Source organism: Chenopodium album, chromosome 14 (assembly GCF_948465745.1).
Source record: "Chenopodium album chromosome 14, dcCheAlbu1.1, whole genome shotgun sequence".
NCBI lineage: Eukaryota > Viridiplantae > Streptophyta > Magnoliopsida > Caryophyllales > Amaranthaceae > Chenopodium > Chenopodium album.
Window position 1 is genome coordinate 48996953 of NC_137847.1, and position 16953 is coordinate 49013905.

Genomic DNA, 16953 nt, shown 5'->3' on the forward strand with positions numbered 1-16953 from the left:
TCATAAATTCTTTCTTTACCATTAGGCCAATAATATGTGTTGTTCCGTTCCTAACTTCCTATTGCCTAATAACCTAAACGACTTAACCCATACACGAGAGCCTATTATGTACACCCGGGATCATTCAATCAACAAATAAGTAAAAATATTATTTGCTCATTTGTTGATTAAATGAGCAAAAGTACACCTGGGTATATATAACAAATTATACCCATACACTACCTTATTTTCGCTAACATCATAAAAGGAGCCCCCATTCATCTTGATGATAAACAAAATTTGTTTATGTAATGACATTTTCGTAAATATATCAATAAATCATTTCAGTCAGCATGACATTTTTGTAAATAAGTGAACAACTTTTATTAATATGCAGATCCCATAAATATTGACTTATTTACAAAAATGCCATGCCAACTGAGATTTTTTTTTAATTTATTTACGAAAATGCCATTATATAAACAAATATCACCCAAAAAAAGTTGTATTTCCTAAACATAAACGTTCAAGCCAAAATATCCAATACTTAACATTTCACAAATTGCATTAGGGTTAGGGTTTTTCCGCAAATTTCTAAAATTGAATTTGGACGACTGATTGCAGTAATCGATCGGAAAGTATGAGTAGTGATCATGCAAAGTCTTCACCTCGAAGAGGTTCTGATGATCGAAGCTCTCGTGTTAAGGTCCATTTCTAGCTCCTCTCTAAATATCTTCAATTTTTATTTTATTTTTTCTTCAATTTTGATCGAGAGAATGCTTATTGTTTTTGCGACGAAATTTGTTTCCACTTTTCAGTTTTGATTGCTGCATCGTTATTATTTTTTTTTTCATGTAAATCTAGCTTGATTTAATTTGATTTTTTTGATTCGGTTTTGATAAATTTTGGGTAATTTTTAGTGTAGAAAGTAAGTCTTTAATCAACTAAACCTGCTCGCATTCATAGTTTTTTTTTTTTATTTTTTTTTATTTTTATGCTTTTTCAATGTAATGTAGTACCTTCGATTTTTATTAGTTGTAACTTTGGAATATTTTATATCTTACAAATAATACCCAAAAATTGCGACTAAAAAAAATTGGAGGTAGTATATTAATTTTTATTGTGTGTTTTCTATTCTGGAGGACAAGTTTTGAGTGATGAAGAGCGTCTTTATGCGAAACAATTTTTAGTCGAAAAGAGAGTAATGTTGTTGAATTATATTGGAAATTATAGTAGGTGAATGTTGTCCAAATTGCTACTCAAGTAACTGACTCATTTTTTTTCTCCTCAGCATAAATCGCGGGAGCTAGACCATGAGATGCCAAAGACAAGAGATCGGGATCATCACCGAGAACGGGATAGAAGAAGTGACCGTGATGATCATCGTAGGGATTATAGAGATAGAAGTAGCAGGGATGAAAGAAGAAGAGATTATGGAGGTCGTGAGTCTCGTGACTATGATAGGTGAACACATTGTTTTTAACCTTTCTATGTAATTTTTCAAACTGATTGGGTGTTGGTTGGTTTTGTTGTTTTCGCATTTGTACTGCTTGTTCATTGTATTGAAAAGTGACAGGCCATGTCCCTGATTGTATGCCCTCTACTGTTTTGACTCTTCACTGATATTGTTGTACTTGTATAGGTCATATGATAGAGAGAAGAGGCATAGAGGTAGATCACGTTCTCGCTCACCATTTCATTCAAAGAGGTATGCTTGGTTTGTTGTGGATACTGCGATTTCGTAATTGTTTGGAGTCTTTGGACTTGTTTGATTTTGTTCTGTATCTATGAGGGTCAATATTTTTATTTGTTGATGTTGCTTGGTTTACATGTTAATTAAATTTGAAATATGAAAGTATCCGCAGCACTTTAGGTGCCCGGCATCCACTTGAATAATGGAAGGACATGGATTTTTTTACATTTATTTTAGTTATGATTGTTGCATTATAGGTTTTGGTCACATATCTGATTCTAATTAGCATACCGTGTGTTAGTTAAGTTGGACTTAGTCTTTTGAGAGATACTAGGAGCTTTTAACCATGATTTATTATTGGAATAGCTATGAGTATTTACTGTCAGCAATAGTGCAAAATGCAAAGAGTAGAAATACACCATCCTGCGTAGTTAGGTGCGTGCACGTTGAGCCCTAAAGACAACTGATAAATTGTGGATAGGTGATATGAGGCCGTATGTTGAAGATATAAAGATGATTTCCAGTTTGAGTCATTGAGAATACAAATTAATTGTTTTCTCAGTTGCAGGTTTGTGCTTCTAAGCTTCTAGTGTGACGTTCCTAGGATTCCCTGTGGGAGAGGTGAAGATCATGTGCTAACATCATGTGTTGGTACATTTGCTTGCTTAATTGACCTTGTAATCATTTGGCTACTAGTTTCTTTTAAAGATCTAGGCCTTGGTTTTTGATGGAGCTTCCAACCTGTAATGTACCGTGCTAAGACATGGGAATGTATATGAATTGACGATTGGTTGTGAGCCTTTGACTAAGAGTCCTTTTAAGCTAAGAGAACTAATGTGGTTCGGAAAGTAAGAGTTCTTTGTAGGTTGGGGGTTGGAATGGGATTCCGCTATTGGGCAAGTTCGAGTAGGTCTATTTGATGAATTTTTTTGTAAGAATACCTGAAGTAGCTGACTTAGTTATTGAATTTTAATTTGCACATCTAAACTGAACTAGGGATCCAGAAATTAGTTTTTGCAATCTGAATTGTATGTGACTGCAGATTTATTTGGTAAAAAAATTTGCTACTCAGTGCCTATGATAGAGGTGCTGATTGATTTAGGCTTGGGAGTTTTGATTGGCAGTCCTTTTCCCTTTGCTATTTTCTTGGATTATGTTTTGGCTTTAACATGTTTTTTACATGTGTGTAGCAAGCGTGCAAGTGGCTTTGACATGGCACCGCCTACAAGCAACTTAATGTCCAGTGCTCCAGGACAAGGGTTTCAAGGTTTGCTTTAATCTGTCTGTATAATATATTTCTATGTTTTCTTCTGAAGTTATTGGTTAAGATCTGAAATCGGAGAATATAACCATTTTGATTTATTATGTTACTTTGTATACACGTATCATTATCCATAGAAACTGAAAATTGTTGCTGTGTTGTTGGCTGTGTGTGTGGTTTCTAGTTTGTTTGTTATGCTTATCGTGTGAGTAAGGAAGACAATGTGGTTTACCTGTCCAACTGTGCTACTCATGGACATGAGCACTGTAGCTATTGTGTTCAACGGGAACCACTTCTTGCAAGGCTTAGCGAGATCCTGTCCGCCGTCAAATGACAACTGTTGTCCCTTGGTAGCTTACGAAAAAACATCAGCTTCTTCCATGATGGAATTTATCTCTTATTTATTGTGCGAATGATCTTGTTCTTAGGTATGAAATAGGTTATCATCATTGATGATTTAAATGTTAGGAATATATTAGTTATCAGATATTTCAATTAACATTAATGACATCTTGCACATGCTTTCTGAGACAGCGGGATCACATAAGTTGAGTTTGATTTCCCTTATGCCTGATTTTGTAGATCAACTACCTGGTATGCCTCAGCCAATGTCGTTAACACAGAGTATGTTTACTGGAGGGTCAGCTCAGGTGTGCATTTACCTTTCTTTTATCCATTTTCTTGATAGATTTTTCTTGATCGTCCGAGAATCTAATTTGTATTTTCTATATTTGTTTGGGATTTTACCTGTTTGTTAGTTGGGATCTCTCCCTTTGATGCCAGCACAATTTATGACTCAACAGGTAAATTAGTTACCACTATCTACGTATAGTTTTTCCTTCAATCATAACCATGATTTTAGTTGGTATTCTGTCCCTTTTTCCCCTCCTCATTTCTTTCTACTTCATAGGCTACCAGGCATGCTCGCCGAGTCTATGTCGGCGGACTTCCTCCTTCAGCTAATGAGCAGGTTGTACTCTTTCTATGTTGTATTATTTATGCTTACATGCTGAATTTTATGAAGAGCAGCAAATCCTTTGTTGTCTATTCAAAATCATGTTGTTTGCTGATGCTCTTTGCTTCCCTTTGTCCCTCAATGGTATTCACGCTTTCATATTAAAGCAGTATCAAAAAGTTTTCACATGTCTATTTTAAGCTATAAACTCCTCTTCTACTCACTTCCAACCTATCTTACTTTAACTTATCCAAGCTTATTTTAACATTTTAGAACTTATTATATTTGAACTTGATTATCTGATAGTAAGCTTATTTTGTCTAAATATTCAATTTCTGTGCATATAATTGTCTGAAATACACTTTTTTTGTGTCTGAAAGTATCAGAAGTTATTTTGTCTGAAGATATCCATAATTTTCTGAACTTGGAACATATATGAACGAACCTTTTCTGTCCAAAAATTAATCGATATAAATTTAACCCAGCGTACAAAAAAGCAGCCTAGGGTAGAGCGCTTTTTTTTGCTCTTGGTGTGGAGCACTACAGTCAAAGCTTTTAAATTTTTATACAGTATGCCTCATTCCAAAGAGGCACCAAAGTGTGCCTCACGCCAAGGGCAACAAGAACAAGGTCTTAGAGGTGATAATGTGAATGAAAAAACACATGTTTGTGATGGAGTTGCATTATCATTGACATGGGAGTTTACTTCTGAAACACATATAAATTCATTACTGTTATTGCCTACCAAAACGGGCCATTAGAGTACTTGAGTCTTTTAGGATATTCAATTTGGGTATACTTGTTTAGCTTTCTGCTTATAATTATATGAAACCAGAATCTTGTGCTCGATAATTGGGAAAAACACTTCCTCCTTTTTTTTTTTGGTATCTTTTTGACCAGTCACTTACTTTCGTTTGTTATTGGAAGTTGTCATTTAGTAGTAAAAATATTCTCTTTTAAAGCTATCCTGCCCCAAGCTATTTATTAATGGGCAACAGCAGCCAAGTGTGATTGATGTCTGTTTGTCCTTGTCTTTTCCTGTGTTGTTTTATCATTGTTTAACCCATTATTAAAAATTTCCTCTTGATTTATGCAGACAATTGCAACCTTCTTCAGCCAGGTTATGACCGCAATTGGTGGAAATGCTGCTGGTCCTGGTCAGTTGGATGATTGATAATATTTTATTAATTTATGATTTTTGCATGATTACATGGAGGTCATGTCATTCTTGATTTTGAAGAAATTTTTGTATGTTCCAACTTGTGCAAAATGTTTTTGTGATTACAGGAGATGCAGTTGTCAATGTGTATATCAATCATGAAAAAAAGTTTGCTTTTGTAGAAATGAGATCTGTTGAAGAAGCATCCAATGCAATGGCATTGGATGGCATTTCATTTGAGGTATGAACTTTCCTTGCTTCAATTTGTTCTCCCATCTCTTATCCTATCTTTCTTCTGGATTTGGTCACCGTTCTGAAAACCACATTAGTGTGCAAAAGCATGTATCAGTGTATTTCAAAGTTTAATCCACTGGACTGATTTGAATTAACAATGTAGTGAATAGCAATCCCATGTTCATTTCAATTACCACAACACCTCTTTTATTACATTGTTCCTTAATGGTCGAGTTTGGTTGATGATGCCCAATCGTGAAGGTCATTGGTGATCTTGCCACGATTTTCCAAGTTTCCTAGTCTATTAAGGAGCACAGAACTTTTAATGATCATATATTGTAAAATTGTATTTTTGCTTGGGTAGCTTGTCCTGCTCTTTTAAGTTACTGGCATATTCCTTTCTGTTATATATAATGTAGGAGATAATCTTCATCAAGAATGATTATTATGACAGCCTTTTTGAGCTTCTATAATATTTTACTGTATTTAACAGCATTGATCTCTCTCTCTCTCTCTTTAAACTTTACAGTGATATGTTGTGTGAATGATTAAATTTCTATGCTGCATTGATGCTTCTAGTCAGAATGCTGCTGCGTTTTGCATCTGTAGGCTAGGACATCCTTCCATTTTCTTAGTAAAATTAGAAGAGCAAGGACCTAATAAATGCTTTTACATGGATTGAATAAGGCTTAGAAGTGTTATTTTTGCTTAGCTAGTGGAGACAGGCTCACATGATCAAGTCTTCGTTGCCTGTTTCTCCAGACTTTTTGATGCAGTTGTTTGTTTGATCAATGTTGGCAGAGTAGAGATGCTGACTCCATATTATTTACAACTGGCTTATATGTCTGATTTGTCATCTTAGGGGGTTTCTGTGAGAGTGAAGAGACCCACCGATTATAATCCAGCATTAGCTGCAGCTCTTGGTCCAAGTTTACCAAGTCCCCATTTAAATCTGGCTGCTGTTGGCCTTGTGCCAGGGTGAGTTTTATTCTTGTGATGTTTGATACAGAATATTATGGATATGATGATGTGATTCATTATGCATGACATCTAAATCTTGCTTACCAAAGTAGAAGAATACAGCTGATTCTTATGATATGCAAGGCACTTTCTTATGTTGGAAATTGAGGAAGCTGAAATTTGAGTTGGATAAAACTTGATACCTTGGTTCTTAGATTGAGTAAAATTGATGATAATTCTGTTGTTTTGTTTCCTAAGTACATGGTATTTTATTTTTCCTTAATGGCAATATTTAGATTTTGTTCCAAAGTGAAGAAATATTGTTCTGTCTGTTGGTTTTGATTTGATTAAAAGTTGAATTAGAGGATCTGGTATTTATATTTTCATAGATAGTGTTAGAACTACTGTATAGCTTACTGCCATACTGCAGATGATGGCTAAGATTAAATCTTAAACGGTTGAGATTAAATCTTAATAGTAGACGGCTAAGATTAAAATGTTATGACGATTGTCTTTTTCAGAAAACAATTATAGAATCTTCGTATTGGGTAATACTTATCTTTGGATACCAGTGCAAAAAGAATATATGAACTAGGGTAAGAAACAAATGGGATCCAGAAGTTGCTAGCATCTACTTTTCAAACTAAGTTCAAGATTAACAAATTAGACAACATTGGACTTTTTAAATGTATGGGAGTTTTCACAATGCTTTGTGTACCAAATATTAATTTTATTTTTTGCATTTTAAGATATGATGTGTAGAACAACATCAACAAAAGCAACATGCTCCTTCCATCTCTCTGAAAGTGTTACTTCCTTCGGTCTTTTTATTGCCATATATTTCTCATTTGCATCTCTAATTTTGGACAGTTTTGATGCTAAAATGACTTTCTTGTTCTTACTATTTCCACATGTTAGCTTGTTAGTCTCTCTTTTCCTTTTACATAATCACGTGTGTCTGGTGGTTCATCCCCTATGTTGCAACACATAAAGGGTGGAGGAAGTATTATTGGAATATATGTCATATAACCAAGTCTACCTGCTTAAAGATGAGTGGGTGAATGTGTTTAAATTAAAGAAAAAGGTGCAATAAGGTTTCATTTAAAATTGTAATCATGGAGCATGACACTTGGTTGGGGATACAGGATTTTTTTAAAAAACTAGTTTCTGCTGCCTTGCCTTTATATTTTTATTTCTGCACACATTATAGTCAATCAATAATTGATATTGAGTCAAAATATTACTTTCTTTCAAAAGCACATTTGAGAACGTGAAAATGTTATGTATAACATTCTTAGGACGTAGTCGTATAACATTCTTTGGACGTAGTCGTCGTTATCTTGATCCTTTAATAGTTTATCTGCTTGTCTTTACTTTTTCCATGCTAAGGAGCACTACTATTTCAGGAATGTCCACCTGTCACTTTGTCTATCTGTCCATTACTAGCTATTCACCTACTCTGTTCCCACCTCCTAGTGTGCTATGGACTTGCAGACCTCCCGTAAAATTTGTGAATTATAATTAATGAACCTGTTAATGGAGAATATTGTTTGTTAATCATATGGTATTTTCCTTGTAGATCCATCCTCTTTGTTGGAAGTTTAAGTATTGGATTATATTGTGAAATTTGCCTCTTTTCAAGAGTCACTTTCGGATTTAATGAACTAGATTATAATGCCAATTAAATTTATCTATTGCAACATAGCAGACAGTGTTGTCTACTGGATTAGAGCCGGGTTGGGGGGAGGATTAGAAACTTCTCTAATGTTGCAGTGCTGCCTATATCTGGGCCTCTTTAGGGCCATGATGAGTCAACAGTGTAAGGGCAATCAAGTTTGAACAGGGACACAGGGTAGTATTTTCTGATGGCCCGGCCATAAGGACAGTATTTTCTAATAATTCGTTGATTTTTATAAATTCATCGGGATTTTTCACAGATATCTTTCTGCTTGTTCTGCTCATATACAAACCTTGTGGAAGTGGGTATTGTTTTGTGCTCAATGACTGTTATTTGTTTTTGGTAGTGCTGTAGCTGGGACAGAAGGGCCTGACCGTATCTTTGTTGGTGGGATACCTTACTATTTTAACGAAGATCAGATGCGAGAGTTGCTGCAATCATTTGGGTATGTAACTGTTGATTCAACTGCTTGTTGTTTGATAATTTAGTACTTAGTTTTTTGTAATATGGAGTAATATTTAAACTATCTCTTAACTACTATTACCACATTTGCCATTCTATCCTGCGAATGATATAACTATCCATATTAACTTCTGCTATTTGTTTATCGCAGACCTCTGAAAGCATTTGACCTTGTGAAGGATAGAGACACAGGAAATTCCAAAGGCTATGGGTTTTGTGTTTATCAGGTTAGTTTACCGCCTCTGTTCTATAGGTGTCTGAGATTTAGGTTTAGAGAAACTTGCTTGTTTAGGTTTTCTCAAACTTTCTTTACTTGCTTGTTTGTCCTCGCTTTTAGCATCCCCTCAATTAACATTGCCCTCGTTTTTTGCTCACTATGTTTTTTCTAGATTTTCATCCACTTTTTATTTTATAGCTTCTTTCTTTGTTTCATTTTTTGCGGACGATTCCTATTGACAGTTCATGTTAGCCAATCCCAAATCATTTGAGGACCAAGGCTGTGTTAATTTTTTGTAATTTTAAACTTCAAATTGGATGATTTTCCATGTAACTTTCTACTAAATGTTGTGTGCTTATATATCACAGGATTCGGCAGTGACTGATATTGCCTGTGATGCCCTCAATGGCTTGAAAATGGGTGATAAAACCTTAACTGTAAGAAGGGCTGCTGTCAGGTATGTTGAGCTAGTGAACTATTTGAACCTTGGGTGTTTGATACTTTGATGTTCCATTTCTTCACTGGGAGAAACTTCATTTTGTCAGCTTGCATTCCTTAAACTTCAATTAGTCAGCTTGCATTCCTTAGATTCTAGTTTATTGGAATTTAATGCTAGCAACATCTACATGAACATCATACTTGCTGTACTTGTTCCCCTAAGGAGGTGACTGTAAAATTGTTATGCATTGCTCCCAGCCATCTGTGTCTGAAAAAGGCTAGTTTTTTGTGAAATTGGGGGTGAATTTTTTTCAATGTAGAAGTATTGCATTATAAATTAGTGAAGTAGACATAATTATTTGCTAAAGAATGTGTTTCTATATGCATCTGTCAATTATTGCCAACTTTACCCGAAGCATTTTCTCTTTTCATTTATAGTCAAGCAAACAAGAAACTTTTAGCACTAACCAAACTTTCTTTGAGATAAATATTTTCTTTTCTTTCTGGAGATTTCTTGTAATACTAGCTTATATATCGTGCATAGACCGAAAAATTGATATAAAATTTGAAGCCACACCATCTTTTTCATTTCATTGAAAAAGTTGCAATTACTCAGTTGGTGCGGACCTACTTTTTATAAATCCAGCGCCACCCAACCTTGTCAAATTGCTGATGCTGTTTTTTCTAACACTTTGCATCAAGTCTGTTGCTTTCCTGTTTCAGAAATTATGCTCATCTATCAAATCAATTTATTATTACTATCTATGAACAACTTTAATATCGATGTTAGCATTAAATTTGATGCTGAACTTTTTGCTTTTTTTTTTTTGTTCTAAAAGAAAGCTTATGCCTAAGCTAATCAACATTAGGGCTGGCAAATGGATCAGATCGGGTCGGGTTCATGTTCGGGTCAGCTGATTTCGGGTCAGCTACCCCCAACCCGAACCTGATCCATTTAAGTTTTCGGGTTGAAAATCTCAACATGAACCTGGTATTTTCGGGTTCGGGTCAACCCGAAAGTAACCTGATATGACTTGCTTTTTTTCTTTTAGGGGTTGAAATCAGGTTTTGACCTGAAAATGACCCGAAATTAACCGGGTTCAGGTCAACCCGAAACCTGATTTTTTGTTTGGGTTTAAGATATTGGCCTAAACAACCTTATTTTTTTTGAAATTTGATTTACTTTTTAAACCACTTAATAATTTCAAACAGATATTCTCAAGCAAAACACCAAAATAATGAGATCAATATAACGATAACATACAAAAATAAAGTATATACTGAATTACAAATTTTATTTTAAACAGACTTCATATAATATAGTTCTTGGGATGATTTATGTCAAGGCATGTCATCCTTTCACACTTCAGGATAGATCCATATTTGCTGCAAAAAAATATATTGAAAGTAAGTAAACATCAAGTTGAAATTAAAATGAATAATAAGAACATATTATTATACAAACCACATAAATTGGCATGAATAAAGCAATAAACCGTATAATAAACACGAAAAACAGAAATAAGCAACAATTATTTGTAAAATCAACCGTCTGATAACATAAACAACAACATTTAACAACAGAAATTAGCATTAATATCGAAAATTATTCGAAAATTAAACCGAAGGTAAACGAAAGCATATAAAAAAATTAAAAACGGGTGAAAATAAACGAAGATTATCATGAAAAAACGAAAGCATGTAAAAAATTAAGAAGGAAATTAGGTGGACTCGTCACTCGTGGTCTCGTGGAGGACTGATCTGAAGGAGTTTTGATGAAGAAGCAAAATGAGGATGAGAGAGACAGTGGGAAACGGCTGTAGATAAATGAGGATATAAAGAATTTCTAGGGTTTTAGTATTTATATGGTTAAGAGAAATGGCTTGTTTTTGGGCTTTGGCTTAAGATTAGTGATTTCCGTTTCTTTAGGTTTCTGTAACTTTTTTTTTTCTTTTTTTTTTTTAAATTTATTTTGACCCAAAAATATTTTCGGGTTAGATGGGTCATTTTCGGGTTGAAAGTTTCAACCTTAACCTAACCCATTTAATTATCAGGTCGGGTTCGTGTCGACCCATTTAACTTTTCGGGTCAAAATTCTCAACCCAAACCCGCTATTTTCGGGTTGGGTCAGTTTTTGCCAGCCCTAATCAACATTATATCTGTATCAACGATACACGGAACGCGGGACGATGGTGCGTTCCGCGAACTGGATCGTGTGTCCCGAAACGCGGAACTGAATCGTTCCGGTTCGTGGTGGTTCGCGATCCTGTTCATCTTTGTTGGAGTACCCATTTGTGAGTGTAGGAAGTTAGGAACCTTCTGGTTCTTTCTTGAGTTGCAGCTGTATTTTTTTTTTTGTTTAAAATTTTGAGGTTTAATGGAAGCTTTTAATGGAGGAAGATGAAGAAATATGATGGCAAGAGGAAGATGACGGCTGACTACATGGACCCTCGTTTTTGTCTTTTCTTTTTTTCTTAATTTTGTTTTGATTCTTAGTATTCCGTGTCTCCACTTAATAATTTAATATTGCACTCGGTTAGTAGAGTACAACTAGTAGAGTACAGCTGTAACTTTATTTTTTTTTTTTAACAAAGAAAATCTATCAATTTTTCACGTAATAAAAACCCATAGCATCCAAAGTTTTGTTTTTAATTTAACTTAAACTTTTAATTTCCATTTTTTTTTTCTTTTTTCAAAGAAATCAGATTGTATACATGTATTCAAGGAAATAACCAAATGATCCGGGAACTCTATACCCTACGTACCGCGTTCCCGTTCCCGTACCACGTTCCATAACGTCCTACGTTCCGGGTAACGTTGATCTGTATATATATTGCTCTAACTTTCCTAGTCATAGTGCTATTGTTGTTACTTGTCCTAGAGACCTAGAGTTTCAGAGTGCACAATGAAATGCTTAGAAATAGAAATTGTTATTGTATGCACTTTTGCAGTTTCCAGACTAGCCTTTGGTTCTATGTACATGCTTTATACCTCGTCATGTACAACTATGCAGCACTGGGCAGGCAAAATTAGAGCATGAAAATCTCTTGGCGCATGCGCACCAACATGTAGCCATGCAGGTGAAGTAATCTTACCCGTCTAATGCTTCTAATCTGTAGTTTTCTGTTTGTGAGTGGTATTTAATCTCTTAGCATAATTATACAAACAGAAAATGGTTATAGAAGCTAGTGGTTTCAATCTTCTTGGAGGCACATTACCAACTTCGGCAACCACAGAAAATCCTACTAAAATCCTTTGCTTGAATCAGGTATCTATGATCATACAAACTTATCTGTTTTCTATATTTTAACCCTTCAATGCATCAATGAATTGGACCTTAATTTTTTATTGCCTTGGTCAGGTGGTAACTATTGATGAACTTAGAGATAATAATGAGTATGAGGAAATTTTAGAAGATATGAGAGATGAATGTGCTAAATTTGGTGAGTGCTATGATTGTATTTTTCTCTTTTTATGGTAGAATGTTGGGATTATCTTATTTGAAATTTCTGTTCTTTTATTGTTTTCTTGAGCAGCACTTTTTCTTGTTCTTTCATATATTTCACCTCGGGCTGAAACTAACTAGCATCATTATTACATTGCTTAGGAGACTTGACAGCTATTATTATTCCTCGACCTGATATGGAGGGGAAGCTGATTCCTGGTGTTGGGAAGGTAAATATGGTTTCTTTATCATTGAATTTCATATTGATGTCTCTATCGTTGGGGTTTTTTTTTTTCTTTTTCCAATTTGGTAATCAGCACTATAGTGAGTTAGTGACATTATCATAATTAAGGGTGTTAATAAGCCTGGGCGAGACCAAGCCTGCCCGATCCGAGCTTTGACCGAGCCGAGCATCGAGTAGCTTGCGAGCAGCTTGGCTTGTTAACACCCCTAATCACAACGATTGGCTTCTTTCAAATAAACTCTCCAATTATTGTAGTTAGAAATGAACATTCAATTCAAAAACGTTCATCGTTGTCAGCATGATTATTTTTTGTTCTTTTGCTTCACGGCTTGATTTTTTTCAAAATTTCAATAACTGTTCTTCTCTCTAGCATTGTGGCTGTGTTATATATGTTGCTGAAGTGCAACATCCTCTTCTTTGCAGGTGTTCTTGGAGTATGCTGATACTGTTTCCTGTTCAAATGCAAAGAACATGCTTGGTGGACGAAAATTTGGTGGTAACACTGTCACTGCTGATTACTATCCCGAAGACAAATTCTACAGTGCTGACTACAGCGGGTGAAAGGTTTCGAAGGTGATTGGTGATAGCATGTAAAATAGATGTACAGGTGCATTACTTCTATTTTCATTTTCACCTTTGAAGCTTTCAACGACATATATTCCTGCTCTTAGTAGTCCATGATCGACACTTGTACTACATATATATCAGCTACATGACCTGCTTATTGCAGAATGCAGTTTTTAGCCTGTTAGTGTAGTATCTTGTATGATATCTTAAAAGGAAATTTTCCTTGTTACTTATTGTATTGTGTCAAAAGAGTGTTGCACTAATATTTGTATGTTTTCTGGAACTGTATGGGCTCGAGTCTAGACTACATAAATTTTGTCTTGCTGTGAACTCAATAGAGGTATGTGTATAGTTCTCTTTTTGGGGTGCTTTTGAAGTAATTTTAATACTTGCGACTTTAGAAAGTTTATAGATATTTTATGGTATGGAATAATATGTTTATGGAGGTATTAATGCCCCTTTGGTGTGCATTCGTAAAATTAATTGGAGTTGTTCTTAAATAATGTTTTCTTTTAAGTACATCTTTGTTTAGAGTATACCATAAGCTTACTCTTTAACCTTATACTTTATATGCCGTAATACGATATGAAACTAAATTATTCCTCTCCTCAGATAACACCTCTCTCCCTCATCACCTTCGATACACACATGAAAATTTTTAAAAAAAAATTAAAAAAAAAAAGAAAAAGAGAAAAGTGTTCTTGTAAACGAATTAGTTTAGAAGGGCAAAATGCTACGAGTACATTATTGATGTATTCAGGCATTTAGTATGTCTCAAGTAGTCTAATGATTCGGCGAGTATTGCGTGTGGCTTTGCAAAGCTTAATGAGGATTACATTGTATATAATAAGAAGGTTTGTATGACCAATAAGGCAATAACCAGTCCCCCACAGAATCGGCTGCTAGTTGGAAAGCTCCACCCTCGCCTTTTGTTAAGGTAAATTTTGATGCTCATATTATGCAAGGGATTGGAGTGGGCTTGGGAGTGGTTATTAGGGATTATCAAGGTGCCCTCTTAGTTGCTGCTGCTAAGAGACTGAAGATGGGTTGGACAGTGGCGGAGGCTAGGCTGCGAGATATGGAGTGGAATTGGCGAGAAGACTGGGATATGATAAGGTGGTGTTGGAAGGCGATGCTTTGAATGTGATTCACGCTATCGAAACAAAACCTGATGGAGTTGCACCGATCTTCCTTCTTTACAATGACATTTGGAGGGTTTGCAATTCTTTTTCGTCTTTTTAATGTAATCACCTGAGAAGAGCGGGAAACACGGTTGCCCATTTAGTTGCTAGGTGGGAAATTGATGATAATATGGAGCATATTTGTATGAATTCCTTCCCCCAAAGCCTACAAACTTTGGCGGATCTTGATCTTATTTAATAAAATTCCTGCACTTTCCCTCAAAGAAAAAAAAAATGTTGATGATGTCATGTAGGCTAAATAATAAAATTTGACATCTCTTAAAAAATAATTTTAAAAAGAAAAGATGGTTTTTTTTGGACAAATATGGTAGTTTATTTGTAAAAGATCTTTGTAAAGATGGTTGGTTTTTTTAAAAGAAAAGAAAAAAATAAGAGGGATATTTTGGAAAAGTGAAATTTATCACCTAAAAGGGCCAAAACCTCCTTTCACTTAATAATTTTACAAGTTAAGAGACACACGAAAATTCTTGCGTGTCCGTATAAGTAATCTATCAAGATCAATTCTCTAAATTTTTTTTTTCCAGATGAAATTATATATTTTTTTTCTTGACAAAAATGAGAGGGTTAGTTATGGATTGTTAAGATAGCTTTTTACTTTTATTATTTTTTTTGGGTGAATAATTTTATTGTTAATTGCACTTATTTTTGGTAAAAATGTAATTTTTAAAATGTAGAAGGGTATTTTAGGAAAAAACAAAATTTATCAACCAATAGGTTCTTTCACTTTATATAGTATTATAGATATACTACCTCCGTTTCATATTATTTGCAATATTTTTTCTTTTTACTTTATGTCAAATCATTGTAAATGATATGAAACGGAGGTAGTATATACTCGGTAGGATTTACTTTCACTATATTTTTGTTTATAAATATCTAAAAAAATTTATGTTGATAAGTAAAATAATTTTTAATTAGTCTTTATATATATTTACATTTTTTATTCAAACATTATGTATATTTACATTTTATTAACCTTTCATACTTCTCTTCCGTAAAAAAAAAAACCTTTTATACTTTTTAATAATATATAATTACAAATATTAATGATGTCTGTTAAAAATGTTTCGATTATTATGAAACGAAGAAAGTATGAAATAATGCAAAAGTCAAAATACATAACAGATGAAATAATTAATATTACATTCATTTTATTTTATTTACAACGATTTAATATAATATATTTATAAAAAATATCTAATAGTTGCAATAATATAAAATGTACGAAGTAGATAGTATAATTTTATCCTTCCGATTTCTTTTATTTACCAAAAAAAAAAAAAAAAAAAAAAAAAGTTAGACATGATGCGTTGAAGAGGGGTTAACATTAGACAAAACGTGTGGCACGTCAGATTAGTTGAAAAGTGAGAAAAGTGTGGGGTCAGCCTTATCCAAAATTGAGTGATATGTACAAAGTGGATAGGCTGACTCAGATCAATGTCATATTCTTCAACAACTATCGTACACCTGGATATGTTTTACAAGTACAATTATCTATGTCAGTCTCCCACATCTCGCCGCTGATTAGAACAAACACCCTAAATCTAATGTTCTCCATATCATCATCACGTGATTGACATGAGCTCATTGACCCGTTTAGGCCAACCGGTTCCATTTCTAGTCCCGATTCTAATTTCGATTTCGATTTCGATTTCAATTCCGGTTTCAGTTTTAGACCGGTCCACAATCCTAATTCCTAAGAGCATATTTTAGATTCAAGATAAGGATTTACTCCGTAAAAGTTTGGATTACTCCACGTAATTTTAGTGAATGTATATTGAATATTTTATTTGACAATTAGAAAATCCAACTTATCAAACCCAAAAAAAAAAAAAAATGTACAAGTAGTAATCTATGACATAAATGTTCAGTATATACTGCTACCAAAAAAAAAAAAAAAAAACAAAACAAAAAAGAGTATATATTCTCAATTACATGATATCCTAAATTTATCTATCAATGTGATTAGCGGAGCTCAATTAAAAAAATAAATAAATCTGTATCTTAACTTATCTACTTATGTAATGAATTTATGTTTATGAAATTAGATAATGATATACAGAGTATGAAGTATACAACTGTAAGGTAAACATATTAGAGTTTAATTTCTTTAGTTTTGAACAATTTTTTACTATGTTGGACGGAGAAAGAAAACTTATCGAGATGCTTTCCATAAACCCCAATCCCAATATACTTTGAGAGTTCATTTGGATGGGTGTAATTGTCCGCTTTGCCTTTAAACGGTCATTTTACTTTTCTTTTTTTTTTTTTTTTTTTTTTTTTTTTTTTTTTTTTGGTGAAAGAGAGGGGCAAAGCCCCTAAACAAGCAAAACTAGAATAACAGAAATCCAAAACAAAACAAACAGAGACAAAAACGAAAACAAACTAAAACAAACTACTAAGCCGAGGCAAAAACTAACAGGATGCCATAAGGGCACGATTAGCTGTCATTATTCGAA

The 16953-nt window shown here is 34.0% G+C and overlaps 1 protein-coding gene across 3 annotated transcripts; it reads left to right on the top strand.

Annotated features, from left to right (window-relative positions):
• Positions 1 to 505: 505 nt before the first annotated feature.
• On the top strand, positions 506 to 13580 carry LOC145577411 (splicing factor U2af large subunit A-like). Of its 3 annotated transcripts, XM_081634829.1 has the most exons (18): positions 506 to 685; positions 1271 to 1443; positions 1622 to 1687; positions 2863 to 2939; positions 3516 to 3583; positions 3692 to 3736; positions 3844 to 3903; positions 4985 to 5045; positions 5176 to 5288; positions 6144 to 6259; positions 8266 to 8364; positions 8533 to 8608; positions 8967 to 9055; positions 12050 to 12116; positions 12206 to 12304; positions 12398 to 12479; positions 12644 to 12711; positions 13149 to 13580. In XM_081634829.1, the coding sequence occupies exons 1-18, from the start codon at positions 620 to 622 to the stop codon at positions 13284 to 13286; spliced, it is 1563 nt and encodes a 520-aa protein (XP_081490955.1). In that variant the 5' UTR covers positions 506 to 619; the 3' UTR covers positions 13287 to 13580. The 3 variants fall into 3 exon arrangements, with proteins under 3 accessions (XP_081490955.1, XP_081490956.1, XP_081490957.1); XM_081634830.1 differs by lacking the exon at positions 3844 to 3903; XM_081634831.1 differs by lacking the exons at positions 3692 to 3736; positions 3844 to 3903.
• Positions 13581 to 16953: the final 3373 nt, after the last annotated feature.